At 41.3% G+C, this 15,997-nt stretch overlaps 1 protein-coding gene across 4 annotated transcripts in view; it reads left to right on the top strand.

The window, feature by feature from the left end:
* Positions 1-15,997, top strand: part of kif13a (kinesin family member 13A) — a 43,073-nt gene that overhangs the window by 16,792 nt on the left and 10,284 nt on the right. For 3 of the 4 annotated variants that reach the window (XM_016660982.1, XM_007572650.2, XM_016660984.1), the window contains exons 4-26: positions 599-659; positions 1,402-1,494; positions 1,986-2,166; positions 5,058-5,145; positions 5,638-5,772; positions 5,883-5,995; positions 6,080-6,191; positions 7,133-7,345; positions 7,435-7,545; positions 7,624-7,758; positions 9,080-9,210; positions 9,461-9,547; positions 10,180-10,355; positions 10,537-10,756; positions 11,364-11,526; positions 11,655-11,798; positions 11,881-12,030; positions 12,302-12,466; positions 12,596-12,769; positions 12,866-13,017; positions 13,110-13,242; positions 13,330-13,476; positions 14,680-14,712. In XM_016660982.1, the coding sequence (XP_016516468.1) occupies positions 599-659; positions 1,402-1,494; positions 1,986-2,166; positions 5,058-5,145; positions 5,638-5,772; positions 5,883-5,995; positions 6,080-6,191; positions 7,133-7,345; positions 7,435-7,545; positions 7,624-7,758; positions 9,080-9,210; positions 9,461-9,547; positions 10,180-10,355; positions 10,537-10,756; positions 11,364-11,526; positions 11,655-11,798; positions 11,881-12,030; positions 12,302-12,466; positions 12,596-12,769; positions 12,866-13,017; positions 13,110-13,242; positions 13,330-13,476; positions 14,680-14,712 (3,117 nt within the window). The remainder of the gene's footprint in view (positions 1-598; positions 660-1,401; positions 1,495-1,985; positions 2,167-5,057; positions 5,146-5,637; positions 5,773-5,882; positions 5,996-6,079; positions 6,192-7,132; positions 7,346-7,434; positions 7,546-7,623; positions 7,759-9,079; positions 9,211-9,460; positions 9,548-10,179; positions 10,356-10,536; positions 10,757-11,363; positions 11,527-11,654; positions 11,799-11,880; positions 12,031-12,301; positions 12,467-12,595; positions 12,770-12,865; positions 13,018-13,109; positions 13,243-13,329; positions 13,477-14,679; positions 14,713-15,997) is intronic. The other variant, XM_016660983.1, reaches the window with a different exon arrangement.

Here is a 15,997-nt window from a genome sequence, read left to right as displayed (position 1 = left end):
GCTGAACTGCAACCTGCACATAAGAAAACACAGACGAATCTCACCAAGGCTGTTTATTATGAAATTAGAGATGCACAAATGATTATATGCTGCATGCAAACTAGCGGGGGCCGCTCTGTCTGAGATAGCCTTCTCTCTGTGCCTTATTCGCCCAGTGTTCCTGCAGGTGCCTGGAGGATAGTGGGCCTTTCTGTTGTTAAAGTCTGTGCTGCGAGACCTGGGCCTGAAAGCCAAGAGCCAGCCCTCCAGCACTGGGAACAGCTATGGCCCAGTTTCCTTGGAGATGAGGGTCACTGGGTGCTGGGATTCTTTCCTCGGAAGCGCACACACTGATTTATGAATTCATTCCACCGCAACAGACAGAACTCTCTGCTGCCTAACGCAGACAGTCACGGTCCAACCCCGATGAATGTCACCTCAAACAAAGCCTCTCGGGTTTCGTCTTACTCTCTCAGACAAGCCCCGTCCTGCTGTTTGACTGTACAAAGCTGTATAATAATCCCTGCTTTCTGTGCGCTCGGGGTTTTCTTTGCGCCCGGCGTGCTCCAACAGGTGCGACAGTCCATGTTTACGTTGTCTGTCTCCATCTCCTTCGCAGGTGTTCGCTTTTGACCACTGTTTCTGGTCCATGGATGAATCCAACGTTCCCAAATATGCCGGTGAGTCACCGATCCTGCACTCATCCGAAAGACCTCAGATGATGAAGCAGGCCTATGTGAAGAGCTTCGTGTTTCCACTGGATAGGCAGGGAAATTCCAGCCTTGATGGGACGCAAGGCCTTAGCAGGATTTGGACAAATAGGATCATTTGGGTTTTGGATACCTACATTATGAAATTAGTTGGCGCTTGTTTTCTTCCAAGTAAAAAAATATATATATATATAAAAGCATGTAAGACATTTACCTACGTCGTCGTCTTGGAGTGTCATGCTCTCTAATGTTGTAAATGAAGCCTCCTCAGAAACTTTTCAGCTCTCTAACCGGCGTTATGTTAAAACAAATCCATAAAACTTTCCCATAATAATCCTTCTGAACACTTGCTTTGCCATATTTCTCTCATTGTGAGACAGAAGTATAAAGCTTGCGTTTACTTTGTGCTGAACCGAGCGGGCAGTCTGCTCAGTGAATGGCTGTCTCAAGGGCCCGAGCCAAGGCTTTATTTAGCTCATTAAACAGCTGTCCCATTCAACAGGGCCACGGCAGCGAGCAACAAGAAAGATTTCTCTGCACAGCTTTACATTTTCCACACGACCAGACAGGAATCTGTCAGGCCCTTATTCAGCGCTCTGTGGACCTTGTCAATACACATCTCTGTACTGGTTTCGCAGACTAGCGAGACAACCTGATAATGGTGAAGACTGTTTATCCTGATCTCCATGGTGACCGAATCTTTCTCTGAAAGGTCAAGAGGTGGTGTTCAAGTGCCTTGGAGAGGGAATACTTGAAAATGCATTCCAGGGGTACAATGCCTGCATATTTGCCTATGGACAAACAGGTAATAAGAAAAAAAAAACTTTTGAAATGCTGTTTTTCCTGCTGGATTGTTGGATAATCCTTTCTGTTTACACTTAACAAATTGATCTAAAATGCCTTAGTTGCAGGCTTCAAGATTTTCTTGTGGTAAAAAAGGGATAATAATTAATTTCTCCTCACCAAATACTTTCCAGTTAGGACATATAAAAGGCGAAGAAGTGTTTTCTTAAATAGTTTTAAGAAAACGGCTGTTTCTTAAAACAGTAGCTTTAAGAAACATCCATCCATCCATCCATGCATTCATGTGTCTATTTTGCTGTTTTTACTGGTTCTGTATTTAAAGTCCAACCAGTCAGCCATAAAATCATAGTCCATTTATTCTTTAAATATTTCTAAAAAGGATAGTGAACATTGAGAACTCTACAGAAGTATGGAAGTTTTTTTACATCAACCATGCCGTGTGACTCTTTCTCTCTCTCTTTTTTTTTTTACAAACATCTGCTATGAATCCAGGTTCAGGGAAGTCCTTTTCCATGATGGGAAACGGAGAGCAGCCCGGTTTAATCCCTCGGCTGTGCTGCTCTCTGTTTGAGAGGGTCCACAAAGAGGAGAACGAAGCCCACACGTTTAAGGTGGAGGTGTCCTACATGGAGATCTACAACGAGAAGGTCCGAGACCTGCTGGATCCCAAAGGGTAAGTGTGGCCCCGGCAGCTTAGTCAGCTTTACATTTTGGTCTGCTTTCGATCTGGCGGAAAAGCAGCTGGCTACCACAAACCTGGTGTTGATTTACTCCAGTTCACAACAAGGCACTTCGCTCTGGTGTCACTGTTGTGTCTGCCAGTCTGAATGGTGGGACGCTGACAGAATAATGTGTGTAGGAAGCTGACCCAGTCATTTCCTGCTGGACAGCAGCTAGCATCGTCCTCTGACACTGTTGCATTCTTTGCCTCTGTGGCCTGATGTGGGTTGGCAGTCAGACTGCGAGGAAGAGTGAGCTCTGAAAGAGCATGCTTTAGGGTCATCTGTTTGTGGCTGTTGGATCATAATAGATGTCAGATCGACCCTGTGGGCTAACAGCCAAGCAGGAGCAGCAGTTCACTGCTCAGTTGGTTGCAGATGTCTGAAGATGCAGCTAGATTCAGGTTTTGAAGCATCTTCTTCCTGCTCAAACTGTGAGCCTTGGTCCTGTCCTGACAAGAACACGTTACCTACTGTGGTTTGGATACGAAGCATTGGGAGTGAGAGGTGTACACCCTAGTACTAATGTCTCATGTGTGTTGGTAGTTGGTCATTGTCCTGCAGTTGCCAGGGTTACTGCTTTGCATAAATTAGTAAAGACGACACAAGGATCACTGATTCGGTTACTGATTCGTATCAATATCTGAACGCTGAAGAAGAATGGTTTCCCATGCAGTGGAGCATCTGTTTCACTTGGGTTAAAAGCAGATATGATACAGACTTATTAATAATTAACAAAGGTAGAACAGGATCAATACTCATATTACCATAATCTTACGCACTAGGTGTTAATGAAAGTCACAACCGGGAAAGATTTAGAAGCTGTTAAAAGTTTCCGTCGTACCTGTTCTACGGTTCGAAGTCCTGTCAAAGAGGTGTCAGTGATGGAGTGATCAGAGTTCCTGTAATGCTGTGCTGCTCACCACTGGTCAGCTGGCTGAAACAACGCTACCAACATTTTCCCTTGCTTAAGAAACAGAAGTTTGGAAATTTGATTAAAGAAAACATATTTACGTGAAAGCTGCACTCTATTTAGTAAGTTTTTTAAATAGTTAATTTTCTCTATAATAAATGGCCCCATTGGGCAGCAGTGGCTCAGGAGGCAGAACTTCATCTTGTAAATCGTGGGTATTTGGTCCAAACACAAACTCACTCCATCTTAGTTGTTGTGTCCTTTGGCAAAATACTCCACACGAATATCCCGCTGGTGGTGGTCAGTGGCGCCAATTGAATGGCAGCACTGCTTCTTTCAGTCCGCCCCAGGGCAGCTGTAGCTACAGTGTAGCTTATGACCGTCATCGTGTGAATCTGTGAATGACTGATTGTTATGTAAAGCAGTGTTGAAGCCCTTGGACTTAATGAAGAGCTACACGAATTCAGGCCATTTACCAAATGAAATCACGTTTTATATTTTTATTTAAACTACCGATCTTCATATTAAGGTTGTAACAACTTCAAAGTTTCAAAGTCGATACTGTTACCAAGAGAATACTCTATTCTAAAGACCACTTGACTACAGCTGCATGTTTTTATTTTTTAAGGGGTTTGGCTCTTTCTAGGAAAGCTCAGAAATATCTTATCAATAACAATATGACAATGTTTTATTCTCTTAATTAGTATAAAGCCAGTAAGCATGTCAGAACTATCTAAGTAAGTCTTTATTTTAACATGTGATTTTAGTGTATAGGGAATATAACACTTGGTAGATGTGGTAATATCACCAGTGGAAGTATGAATTCATTAGTGCATGTAATTGTAGAACCGGTTCCTTAACAGTGTAAATATGGACCAAATCCAGCGATAGTGCAGTAAGTTATTCCTGTTTGTTTTTCCCAGAAAGCTTTATGTGACTTTGTCTTTATGTATCAAGGAAAAGCTCTGAAGGTTTTCTATATTCACTCATTGTACACAACTAACAGACAGCAAGCAGCAACACATGGGAAAGCAGGAAAAGCACCACTTTATGCATTTTATATTTTAGGTGTTTTAATCCACAGAGATATATGACAGAAAAGGTTTAGCAAATTTTGAAATTATTTCTTTTTAACTATAAATCTTAACTTTAAATATTAATATGCAATATAGATTATGTGACTTTAGCAAGTCTAATAATATTTTGATTGCTACTTTATTATAAGTATGGAGAATTTAAACAGAATGCAAAAACCTTGAGACAAAAACATGATTTCAGGACGTAAGCTCATGAAGAAGAAAAAAGAGCCATAATGTAGCATAATGTTGCTGAAAAGATTCTGAATTTTCAAAAGAACACAGAAACATTTTATTCGAGTCAGTCCGTCAAACGCCAAACACTTATTAGTACAGCCACAATCTTCACAAACAGACCCCTACCACCGAGCCTCAAAATTACACCCTTTGCTTCTTGTGGTGTTGGGTTTTGTTGATTTGACTGAAATCTGCTGCAAACTCCTGCGCCTGTGTTTTACAAAGCGAAGTCCACTTCAAAGACCTCGCTGCTTGTGACCAATTTTTCTGTAATTTCCGAGAACAGACAAACTCTTTCACAATGTGTATTTTGCAGAGAGTCATGCAGCACACAATGTTTCTGTTACTTCTTTGTTTACAATTATTGACATACTGAAGCTATAATCTATAGTTGACTCAAAGCGTCGCGTAATCACATAATACGGCATGATCTTTGACATGACGTCCGGTCTAATGTGCCTTTGCGTCATTAGGACGAGTTTATATTATTTGGTCTTCAATGAAAGGAGCGTTGATACATTTGTCATAATGGTGGCTTCAGCAAGGCTCTCCCATTGTTCTTGAAATAACTAAATTCCTCTGCCCTCCTGATTCCTTCCAACCTTCTCTGTTTTCCCAGGAGCCGCCAGTCACTCAAAGTTAGGGAACACAAAGTTCTGGGTCCATATGTGGACGGCCTCTCGCAACTTGCTGTTACCAACTTTGAGGTTTGTCTTTCTCTTTTGTGCAGTCGTGACACAGCCACAGCCGAATCCACTTGGTTATGTTGTTATGATTCATAAAGTGCATCAGAAATACCTTTGTGTAATCAAACCGCTGATTTATTACGGAATAACCATTTAGTTTAAAATCCTCCCATGTCGAAGCCGTAATGAGACATATCCCTGCTGTGGCTACAGTAATGAGGTTGCATGCAGTTTATATGCCAGGCCTTGGCAGGTCCTTCCTCTGTGACGTTAAAACGTCTCCACCCTGTTCCTCTGGGCTCTGTGTTGCCTGTTCTGGGTCCAGTGGATTTTCTACTGCCTGTTGTGACCCAAGCTTGAAGAAATGCCATAACGCCTCATGTGAAAACCTCCAGCATTTACATCAGTCATAACAAGAAGTCTTAAAATTAGTCTCTGAATTTATTGAGCACGCTGACTAAAAAAAAACATTCATTCTCCGTCATTATTTCCTTTTGATTTCCCCCCCTTTAGGATATTGAAGTGTTAATGTCTGAAGGAAACAAGTCACGCACAGTCGCAGCAACCAACATGAACGAGGAGAGCAGTCGATCACACGCCGTCTTCAGCATAATCGTCACGCAAACACTCTATGATCTGCAGTCCGGAGTTTGTATTGTTTTGCTTCTCTCACGCCTTTGTGGCTGTGTTTTTTTTTTGTTTTGTTTTTTTTAATTTTCAAAAAACACATTTTGGATCTTTAAATCTGTCTCAAACAGAATTCAGGGGAAAAAGTGAGCAAAATGAGTCTGGTTGACCTGGCAGGAAGTGAGCGTGTGTCCAAAACTGGAGCTGCCGGGGAGCGACTCAAGGAAGGCAGCAATATAAACAAGTATGTTGATTATGTGTTGATTATTATTATGAGATGTCAGGAGAATTTAATTACTGGATGACTGCACTGTTTGTGTTGTTTTAGGTCTCTTACTACATTGGGGTGTGTGATTTCTGCTTTGGCCGATCAGTCTGCGGGGAAGGGGAAGGCCAAGTTTGTGCCTTACAGAGACTCTGTCCTCACCTGGCTGCTGAAGGTTTGAACCCTCCGCTGTTACACATTTTAAGAACTGATTGGTATAATTATCTGAAAGTTTATTAAAGCATTATCTAGTGGCAAAAACATTATCAAGTAAAACAAAACACCTATATAATATAAATACAAGTGTAATTTGTCTTTATTAAAACAAGGCTGAGGATATATAAACACATTTACCCATAATTACGTCTAGTGCCAAATTGCCAGAATGTAAAAAAAACAAAAACACAAATATACAGTTTAATATTTATTCAGACGTGTAATAATAAAGATAAAATATAAATTATTTAGTAATTTTATAGATAATATTTATTTATATTAATACTTTAATCATTTTAAATGTGCAAATAAATAGTTTAGAAACCAAATGAGACACTGATTCAGAAAAATTCACAATTTCTGTAGTTATTTCATAATTAATTTGTAAGTTCATTGTGAAATCACCTAATCTCATTGATTTGACTCTTTAGTCTGACTTGAAATTAGCTAAATTTATATATACAAAAAATCATCTACATATGATTTTATCATGTCTTTTTTGGACCTTCATATTAATTGCTGGGACATTTTAAAGTGTATTTTATGATTTATATCTCATTTAATTGTAGCACTTCCAAGTTCACATTTTTTGTGAATTACTGACAGACTGAAAAGATCAATTGCAGCTTTTTTTTTTTTTTTACTTTCATAATTATAAGTCATTATTGAGACAGACCAAAAATAATTTCAGTATTTATCTCCCACAGAAATTTGCCACTTTTGGGTTTCCAAATTGTGAATATAATTACAAAGTAATTGCTATGGCTTTGAAGGAATTGTGACACTTGTAGATCTCCATATATTTTAACTAGTTATTGACGCCATTAAATTGTTTTTTTTTAAGAGAGGTTTGGCACTTGTGTGTCACCATATTTAACAGTATTTTTACCTTGACCTCAGGACAACCTTGGTGGGAACAGTAAGACAGCCATGATCGCCACAGTGAGTCCAGCTGCTGATAACTACGAGGAGACGTTGTCCACGTTGCGTTATGCCGACAGGGCCAAAAGGATTGTCAACCATGCTGTGGTGAATGAAGATCCCAACGCTCGCATCATCAGGGAGCTCAGGGAGGAGGTGGAGAAGCTTCGAGTTCAGCTGTCTCAGGCAGAGGTGAGATGTGGCCCATCACAGATTGCGACTCTGTTCACCAGTCAACAGTGATCGTGATCCGATTCTTTTCCCACTCACTCTTCCGTCAGTCCATGAAGGCACCTGAGCTGAAGGAGAAACTGCAGGAATCTGAGAAACTCATTCAGGAGATGACAGTCACCTGGGAAGAGAAGCTCAGGAAGACCGAGGAGATTGCTACTGTATGGATATGAGTCACTGGAACCTCAGCAGCTGGACTCTGCCTTTCACTGCTGCACTGATATTATCTGTGTTTACAGGAGCGACAGAAGCAACTGGAGAGCATGGGTATCTCTTTGGAGACCTCGGGAATCAAAGTGGGAGAAGACAAGAGTTTCCTGGTCAATCTGAATGCTGATCCTGCCTTGAACGAGCTGCTGGTTTATTATCTGAAGGTAGAACTGTTTCCTCTGTCTTTGCCATCACGACACCGTCACCTCCAGAGTTTGAGATTAAAGTAGCATTTGCTCAGCAATTGCGAGCAAATGTGAGATTTCCAATTTTTGTTCAGCTTTAACGTAATCCGATTTCTCTTTCAAAACAATAATTAAAAAGCTCTAAAAATAGTTCTCCGCAGTCTTCTTGTTATAACTGTTCATTATATCATGAACAAAATTGCCATCTTGCTCTCTGTGCATGTGTGTGTGTGTTATAGAATATATTTTTGCTGCTTTAAGAACATTTTTAAATTAAGGAAATATTTCAAACTGCCATTACCATGGGATATTTAGTGTGGTTAGCAGAAATAACTCTGTTTTGTAATTGACAAATTTGCAAAAATAAGCAACCAAACCCAAAGAGTTTTGCTCTTGTTTCTTCTAGCCTGACAAGAACAGCTAGCATGCCTCCTTTAAAAACAAGCTGGCTTCCTTTCTAGAAGTTCTTTCTAGAACTTTCTTAAACATTTTTGCTTGTTTGGTTTCTTTTCAAATTCCTCTGTGATACTTAAAATTGCTAACTTTCAGTCTTCTTCATAGCCTCAATTTGTGAAGAGTGTTGTTGTTCCCCCCAGCCTGCTAGAAATCAGGTCTGGTGCGTTCACAAACAGATCAGATTTTATGAGTTTCCCAACCTGCCGATCATCTGAAATTGGGCCTGTTCTGGTCAACAGCTCATTTTTCTTGCTCTTTCTTTCCGAGAGTGAGCTAGAAAACATAGTGACAACCCACTCGTGTTATCAATTATTACATCATCATGCACAATGTCTGTAAAAACATCCTAACGTTGGTGCAACATTTGCTACAGGAGGCAAAACTCCCTTAAAAAAAATACAACTGAGTCATTTATTCAGATAGAAGAGAGAGTAAAATAATTAGTCCAGTAAGAGCAGGCCTGGAACCATTAAACAGCTAGTTGGACCTGTAATAGCAGAAGTATGTGAGAAAACAGTCTGCATGGCGTAGAGAACAACAGCCCTTTGTCTGGCCTCTGCAGTCCAGCCCGGCGTATCTGTGAGGAATGACTAAGGCGATGTGAAATGGGCTAGAACATCCTCTGTTTGCTGGAATGTTTGTGCCCTCTCTGCACAGGCCTTTTTTTTCTCCCCTTTTTACCCCACTTAAATCTGCTCCTCGTTGAATTTTCCCTTTCCCCAACGTAAGGGATTGATTGTTGCATTAAGATTTTTATAAATGTTCTCATGCAATGGGTTAATACATCAGTTTAAATCAGATTTGCTGTTCTGCTTTGATCAATATCTTCTCCATCTGTGTGAAGGAGCACACCCGCGTGGGTGCAGACACCTCTCAGGACATCCAGCTCTTTGGCATCGGGATCCAGCCGGAGCACTGCGCCCTGGACGTCTGCCCAGATGGCGATGTCACCTTGGTGCCCATCGGCAACGCCAGGTGAACTACAGTAAAGGCTAACTGGGTGCTTGCTATCTCTCTGCCTATCTGTCTGCGCTATGGATGACTGGCCTGCAGAGTTTCTCATGACCTCACTGCTGTGGAAGCTTATGAACTGCTCCTACACTTTGATACTGGAGCTTTGTCTTCCTCCCTCTCGCAAAATGATGGTTTCTGCTGAACTATTCCATTTTTCCCTACTTGTAGATGAAGATTAGAAACTCCACTAACATGTTTGTGTTTTCTGCAGGACCTGTGTGAATGGTACAGTGGTTGACTCCTTGGTGCACCTATGGCATGGAGATCGTATCTTATGGGGAAACAACCACTTCTTCAGGTATGGAGTCCTTCACTGTAATCCAGATGTTAATAGTTGTGAAAGCAAAAGGCAAGCCAAAGCAAGTTTATTTGCGTAGCACCAGTTGTGCAGAAGATAATTCAAAGTACCTTACAGGAAAAATAAAGGAACGTGGAAGAAGAGAATTACAGCAAGATGCAAAATACATAAGAACAAATAATATTATAGTTTGCACATCACATAAAAGAAATAGAAGTACATTTTAATTTCTTTTCTCTGTTTTGATGAGGACTCTGGCAGCTGCATGTTTGATGTGGACTTTGCAGCTCCGTTATAATAACTGACTGAAAATAAAGGCATGAACAAGTTTATACTGCTGTTATCCACTTGATCCAACCTTCCCCTCCAGTCTCTTAATCAGGATGTTTTTGATGTTTTTGCTGGAAATCAACAAAACAAAGACAGACATTTTTGGTGCGTCACAGGACACACTGCATGTCACTTAAAACCTTTACCGGTTGCTGTCTTAGTCCTTTGGAAAGATCAAAAACTGGACTTTTTGCATGAAAAGGGGGTTGTTGATACATTTATTCATAAACTATCTTTGGCAAAAGTGAAAGGTTGGTCGTGAGTCGTGAAAGGGACTGATTGGGTCTTGCGTTGCCTTTCAGAATCAATTTGCCGAAACGGAAGCGGCGGGACCGTTTGAAGGAGCTGGAGAGAGCTTCACCCAGGGAGAGCTTTGTGGAGGCAGATGTGGAAACGGCCAGCGAGGCTTCCTCCGAGCAGGACTACAGCTATGAGTTTGCCCAGATGGAAGTCATAATGAAGACTCTTGGAAACAATGGTATGATTAGGACGATGCAGCAGCTCTTATTTAAATATCGCAATTCATCCTTGAGTTGTAGACTTTTATATTCTACTTTTCTGACTTCTGCCATCTGTTTCTTTGCAAACTACAACAAAGAAAGTGTATTATTTCATGCTACGCATTGTAATACAAGATCTGTTTCTGTCCACATTCACAGACCCGATGCAGAATGTGGTCCAGGTGCTGGAGAAGCAGTACCTGGAGGAGAAGCGCACTGCTCTCGAGGAGCAAAGGCTCATGTATGAACGGGAGCTGGAGTCGCTACGGCAACAGCTGTCTCCGGAGAAGACACAGCAGTACCACCGAAACAGCAGCGAGCGCCTCGCCTACCCGACACACACTCCCCACGGCAAGCTGAGGCTGTGGACAGAGGAACGGTGAGCAGAGTTTGACCCAAAGATGGAATGAAACACATGCAGACAAACCTGCTGCACTGCCTCCTTGTGGTGTTAAATGGGCATAGCAACTTGACTTGTCATCAATATTACATAAGCAGAAAGAGGCGGAAGAAGATTTATGTGGTAAAAATAAAAGTCATAGCTAAAACTGAACATACTGTTGGTTCTTCTTGTATACAATGCTAGCATTTGTTCTCTAGCACAGCTAATTGCTACAGGAGGTTAGAAAAGTCACAGTTTAAAACTTCCCCAAATAGAAGTGGTGGAATTGCTAATGTTCAACCTTTTCTCCTCAAATATAGACACAACTTTTATATATCACTACTGTTTTTTCATATGGGATGCAACAACTAAGTAAATCAAGTTAGTAAACAACTTTGTCCAGGTTAGTCAGATTTTTTTCTTTCAGATGATTCCAAACAGCTGAATTGCCAAGTACATTTCCGTTTGACTACTATAGATTTAAATATATCTGCAAAGACACTTTCATCTTCTGTATGAACAACATCATAATTCTTCCACCTCATGAATGAACGCTTTGTTCTAATCAGCTGTCTGTATGTCTGTGACACATTCTGTGAGGCAGGGACGAGCTTTTCCGCCAGAGTCTGTCTCGACTCAGGGAGCAGGTCGTCAAGGCCAACACTTTGGTGCGAGAAGCCAACTTTTTGGCTGAGGAAATGAGCAAACTCACCGACTACCAGGTCACCCTTCAGATTCCTGCTGCCAACCTCAGTGCCAACCGCAAGGTCAGACCTCTTGAGCGCCACCTCTTAAAAATACCGCCACCTTTTTTGTGCGGACTGCAAGTCAGGACGAATATGTAAATGTTAAGAGACACACTTCAGATCCTAACCCTTATCTATTTTTGATGTAGCGTGGAGCAATCGTGAGCGAGCCAGCCATTCAGGTACGTAGGAAAGGAAAGGGGACCCAGGTGTGGACCATTGAGAAGTTGGAGAACAAACTGGTCGACATGAGAGACCATTACAGAGACTGGAAAGAAGGCAAAGAGGAACAGGTGAAAAACAAAAGACAGAAGGAGTGAGCATAACATCAGATTAAAAAAAGAGACAAATGACTCTTCTTCTGTCTTTTCACAGCATAACCAATCAAACAGAAAGAGCTGTGATTCTTTCTACGAGGGCCAAGAGAACCACAACCTGATCGGCGTGGCCAATATTTTTCTAGAGTGCCTTTTCCATGATGTCAAATTACAATATGCTGTCCCAATCATCAGCCAGCAGGGAGAGGTGAAAATAATAATGCAAATTTCTTGCAAAGAAGTTGTAAAGAAACGATATTGACTTTTTCATAATGTGTAAAGCTCAGATATACATACCCAGAAGACTTGTGACTGTAAATGTAGTTCGTTTGTAAAAATATACTTAAACATCTATGACTTTTCTTTCACTTTACAATTATGCACTGCAGCCTGTTGTTCAAACACATATGCTTGTTATACAGCGGAAAGTTTTGCTTTTGCTCTACTTTGAAAACCGTGTTTTTTGTCATTGTGTTCAGGTAGCAGGCAGGTTGCACGTGGAGCTCATGCGGGTGAGCGGATCGGTACCGGAGCGCCTCTCCGGGGGAGACGACTCGTCGGAGAACTCCAGTGAAAGCAGCTGCTATGAGGTCATGGACACCAACGGGGAGATTGTGCACATGGCCAGAAGGCTCACCTGTAGGGTAAAAGACACCTTTAACCTCTAGAACCAAAGAGATATAGGGGTCATCTGCCATTTCATTCTAAGGATTAATTACTGGGATTACCAGCAAACATAATCTGCATCCTGTTTGTTTTCCTCGCCGCTGCAGGTGAGGATCAAGGAGGCCACGGGACTGCCGCTCAACCTGTCCAACTTTGTCTTCTGTCAGTACACCTTCTGGGAGCACAGCGAGCCCACCGTGGCTCCTCCCATGGTCAGCCCAGATGCTCCCTCCCCTCGAAGCCCAGATTCTCAGTTTACAGTCCAGTTTGATCACTCCAAAGTATGGGAAAAAAAACTCCTTACACTAGACAAAATAAAGACTCTTATTTCCCTTTTAATATTAAACTAATATTAAAAACATTTTTGTTTCATGCAGGACCATGTTGTGCATGTGACAGATGAGTTTTTGGAGTTTATATCAGATGGTGCTTTGGCTATCGAAGTGTGGGGCCACCGCTGTGCCGGGAACGGCCGTGCGCCCTGGGAGTTAGACGTTCTGGAGGCAAAGACCCAGACGCTCCGAGACAGGTACTATGGGCCTCCTGGCCTCTGAAGGTAATGCCTGAGGCTCAGACTTTACACCAGGCTCAATCCCTGCTGCTGCTGCTGCTTGTTGAAAGGTGGAACGAAGTGTCTCGCAGGATCGAGCTGTGGATCTCCATCCAGGAGCTGAATGAGCAGGGGGAGTACACGTCTGTGGAGCTGCAACCTTCAAAGGACGTCAGCACGGGAGGCATCTTCCAACTCAGACAGGTCAGAGGAAGATAAGGGAGGGGATCCTACTTCATCTTAAGACTGACGGAGCGACGGCAAACACGTGCAACATGTCTGTGTGAGCAGGGTCATTCCAGGAGACTCCAGGTGTGTGTGAAGCCGGTACAGAACTCGGGCACACTGCCTCTGCTGGTGGAGGCTGTGCTGTCTGTGTCGATCGGCTGCGTGTCGGCTCGCTCCACTAAGCTGCAAAGACCACTGGACAGCTACCAGGTCTGTGAAAAGCACGTTTTTAAAGTCTGAACAGCCTGTACATGTGTTGGACTAAATAGGCTTGACATCAATGGGAGGGTGTGCAAAGGGATGAAAGCAGATATCTGTCTGAGAACAGCATGCTCACATTGTGCCAGAGTTATACAATATCGTGCTGAATCAGCCTGTGTAGGTTTATATCATTGGAGAAAAGCAACTCGGGTGTGCTGCTGGGTTCCTGTATTAGATTCACATGGATTTTCTGTTAATGCTTTCAGGGTTTCTGGCTTCTCTGTGTTGCCTTTAAGAGGCTTTTCAATCTGGGTGAAAAAAAATTTACTTTTACATGGTTTCTTGAAAATCAAATGGAAAAAAAAAAAAAGCAAAACCTGGTTATAAATCATTAAAGATACGCTATGATATGTGTGGGGGGAAATTTTTTTTAAAACATTTAGTTCACATGGCAATGGATATTTAACTAATTTAATGGATATTTAATTAATTTAATATTTTAGACTTGGTTTTACCATTGTTTTTCATTACTTCCAATTTGACAGTTTTCTGATATATTCTTAACATAAATTATTTAATATTATGTATATATTATTTAAATACTCTGTCAATATTTTTCTTTACTTCTGCACATTTCTTTATATATTTTACTTTTTTCTCCTTTATTTTTATTCTCAAATTATGTTTTATAGTAACATAGCTTTCCCTATTACTTGAATGTTTTTTTTTGTCTGAATACCATTAGGGACACTTATTGGCATACGTTTACAATCTTTGACTGATTAAATAAAATATAAAATGTATCAAAGTATGTATTGTTGGTTGACGCTCCCATTATAATACCAAAAGTAGTAGTAGGATATTTTAAGCCATTTAATATATAAGAATCCAATTTCCAAGTATTAGACCTGCTGATTATCGACCACAAACGAAAATAGAAAATTGGCAGATTCCAATTGCTGGACTATTGATTAGTGCTGCTCTCATTTTGTTCCTTGACTTCCCAGAGGCAGGCTGTCAGTACAGTAGGCTTATCATTACGATTTTAGTTTTGTTACAAATTCACCATTGTGTCCTAAGCAACATTTTTGTCTTATCTTTTATAATAACAAAATAAATAATTGGGGTTTGTAGATGTTTTGCTCCTAGTTTTACTCCCAGAGCTCGCTCTGGTTTCCTCACCTTTGACTGAGTGTCCTCTCCCCTTGCCAGAAAGAGGCGGAAGACGATATGGATAGTTATCAGGTACCCTCCATTTCTCCTCCTGCTGCTGTTCTCCACCTCATAGTTCACTACGCAGCATGAGGGAGGCCAATTGATCATGTGTTCATAAAGGCAACTCCCTCGTTTGACTAAAAAAAAAACATGCTTTATTAAACGGCATCTGTAAACATGTGGATGATTTTTGACGCTGTAATTATCCATTGCACCAGCAGTTTGTTGATGTGAAAAACAGCTCCACCCGCGGCTGAGCTGGCACACCCGGAGCAGCATGTCTGCCAGGGTCTCATCCCTTGCTCAATTTTCTTTCCACTTCAGGACGTGCACATTGATGCCACTTATTGCATGTCACCGCTGAATAGCTGAAGTAACAACCCTCGCTTACACCCATCGACATTGCATGGCCGCATTATTTACTGCACATTGCATGGTGAAAGTGTGCTGATGTCAGAGGCATAACTTGTTTGGCTTTGAGGTCTGTTGAGTAAAAAGCCGTGCTGCAGATGGAAATCGGCTCACTGCTGTCTGGTCTGTGGTTCTGTGACAATGGCAGACCGATGTGCCTTATAATCAGGTAGGACTCAGGGTAATAATTGTAGACGAGGAGGGCATGCAAATGTGCGACTGATGTTTATGGGTTACTAGATGTTTAAGAAGGGTTTCAAACAAAAGTATTTTTTACCTGTTTGACTGTTTTTAACTCAGACGACCACAAACTTTAATGTGGGTTTAATGTTGTAGACAAACACAACGTGTGCATATTTAAAAAGTGAAAGAAATCAATGTATGTTTTTAAAGTCTTTTCTTATTATAGAAATTTGAAAAGCGACATAAAGTTTATTTCAACCACCTTTACTGTAATACCCCTAGATGTGTAAATGGGTAAATGCATAGTGGAAGTTTCTCTGAGTATAAATAAAGCTCTTTGCTTAAGTTCTCAGAGGTTTGTTGGAAAACATTAGTCAATATATAGAACAAGGAGCATAGCAGAAAGGTCAGGTATAACACTGGACAGAACGTTAAAGTAGGGTTTATTTTATAAAATAATATTTTGAGCTTTGGACATGTCACAGGAAACTGCTTTAATTCCTTATTCTGAATTAGAAGGAGCACAGCATAAATGCAAGCCTGCCATAATGTGTCCTTTCACCTAAACTAAAAGTTTTGGTAGGGCAATCCTGCAAAAAGCCAGTTTCAAGTCAAGAAAGCATTGAAACTAGAGTGGAGGTTCACCTTAAAGCAGGACAGCAACTCTAGCCATTTGTTTCGGTCAAAGCATACTCATGTGTGAGATGGCCCAGTCTAAGTT

The sequence above is a fragment of the Poecilia formosa genome, unplaced genomic scaffold, assembly GCF_000485575.1.
Source record: "Poecilia formosa unplaced genomic scaffold, Poecilia_formosa-5.1.2 Scaffold306, whole genome shotgun sequence".
In the NCBI taxonomy this organism is placed as follows: Eukaryota; Metazoa; Chordata; class Actinopteri; order Cyprinodontiformes; family Poeciliidae; genus Poecilia; species Poecilia formosa.
Note: the sequence above shows the minus strand (reverse complement) of the source record. Positions and strands in the feature narration are given on the sequence as shown.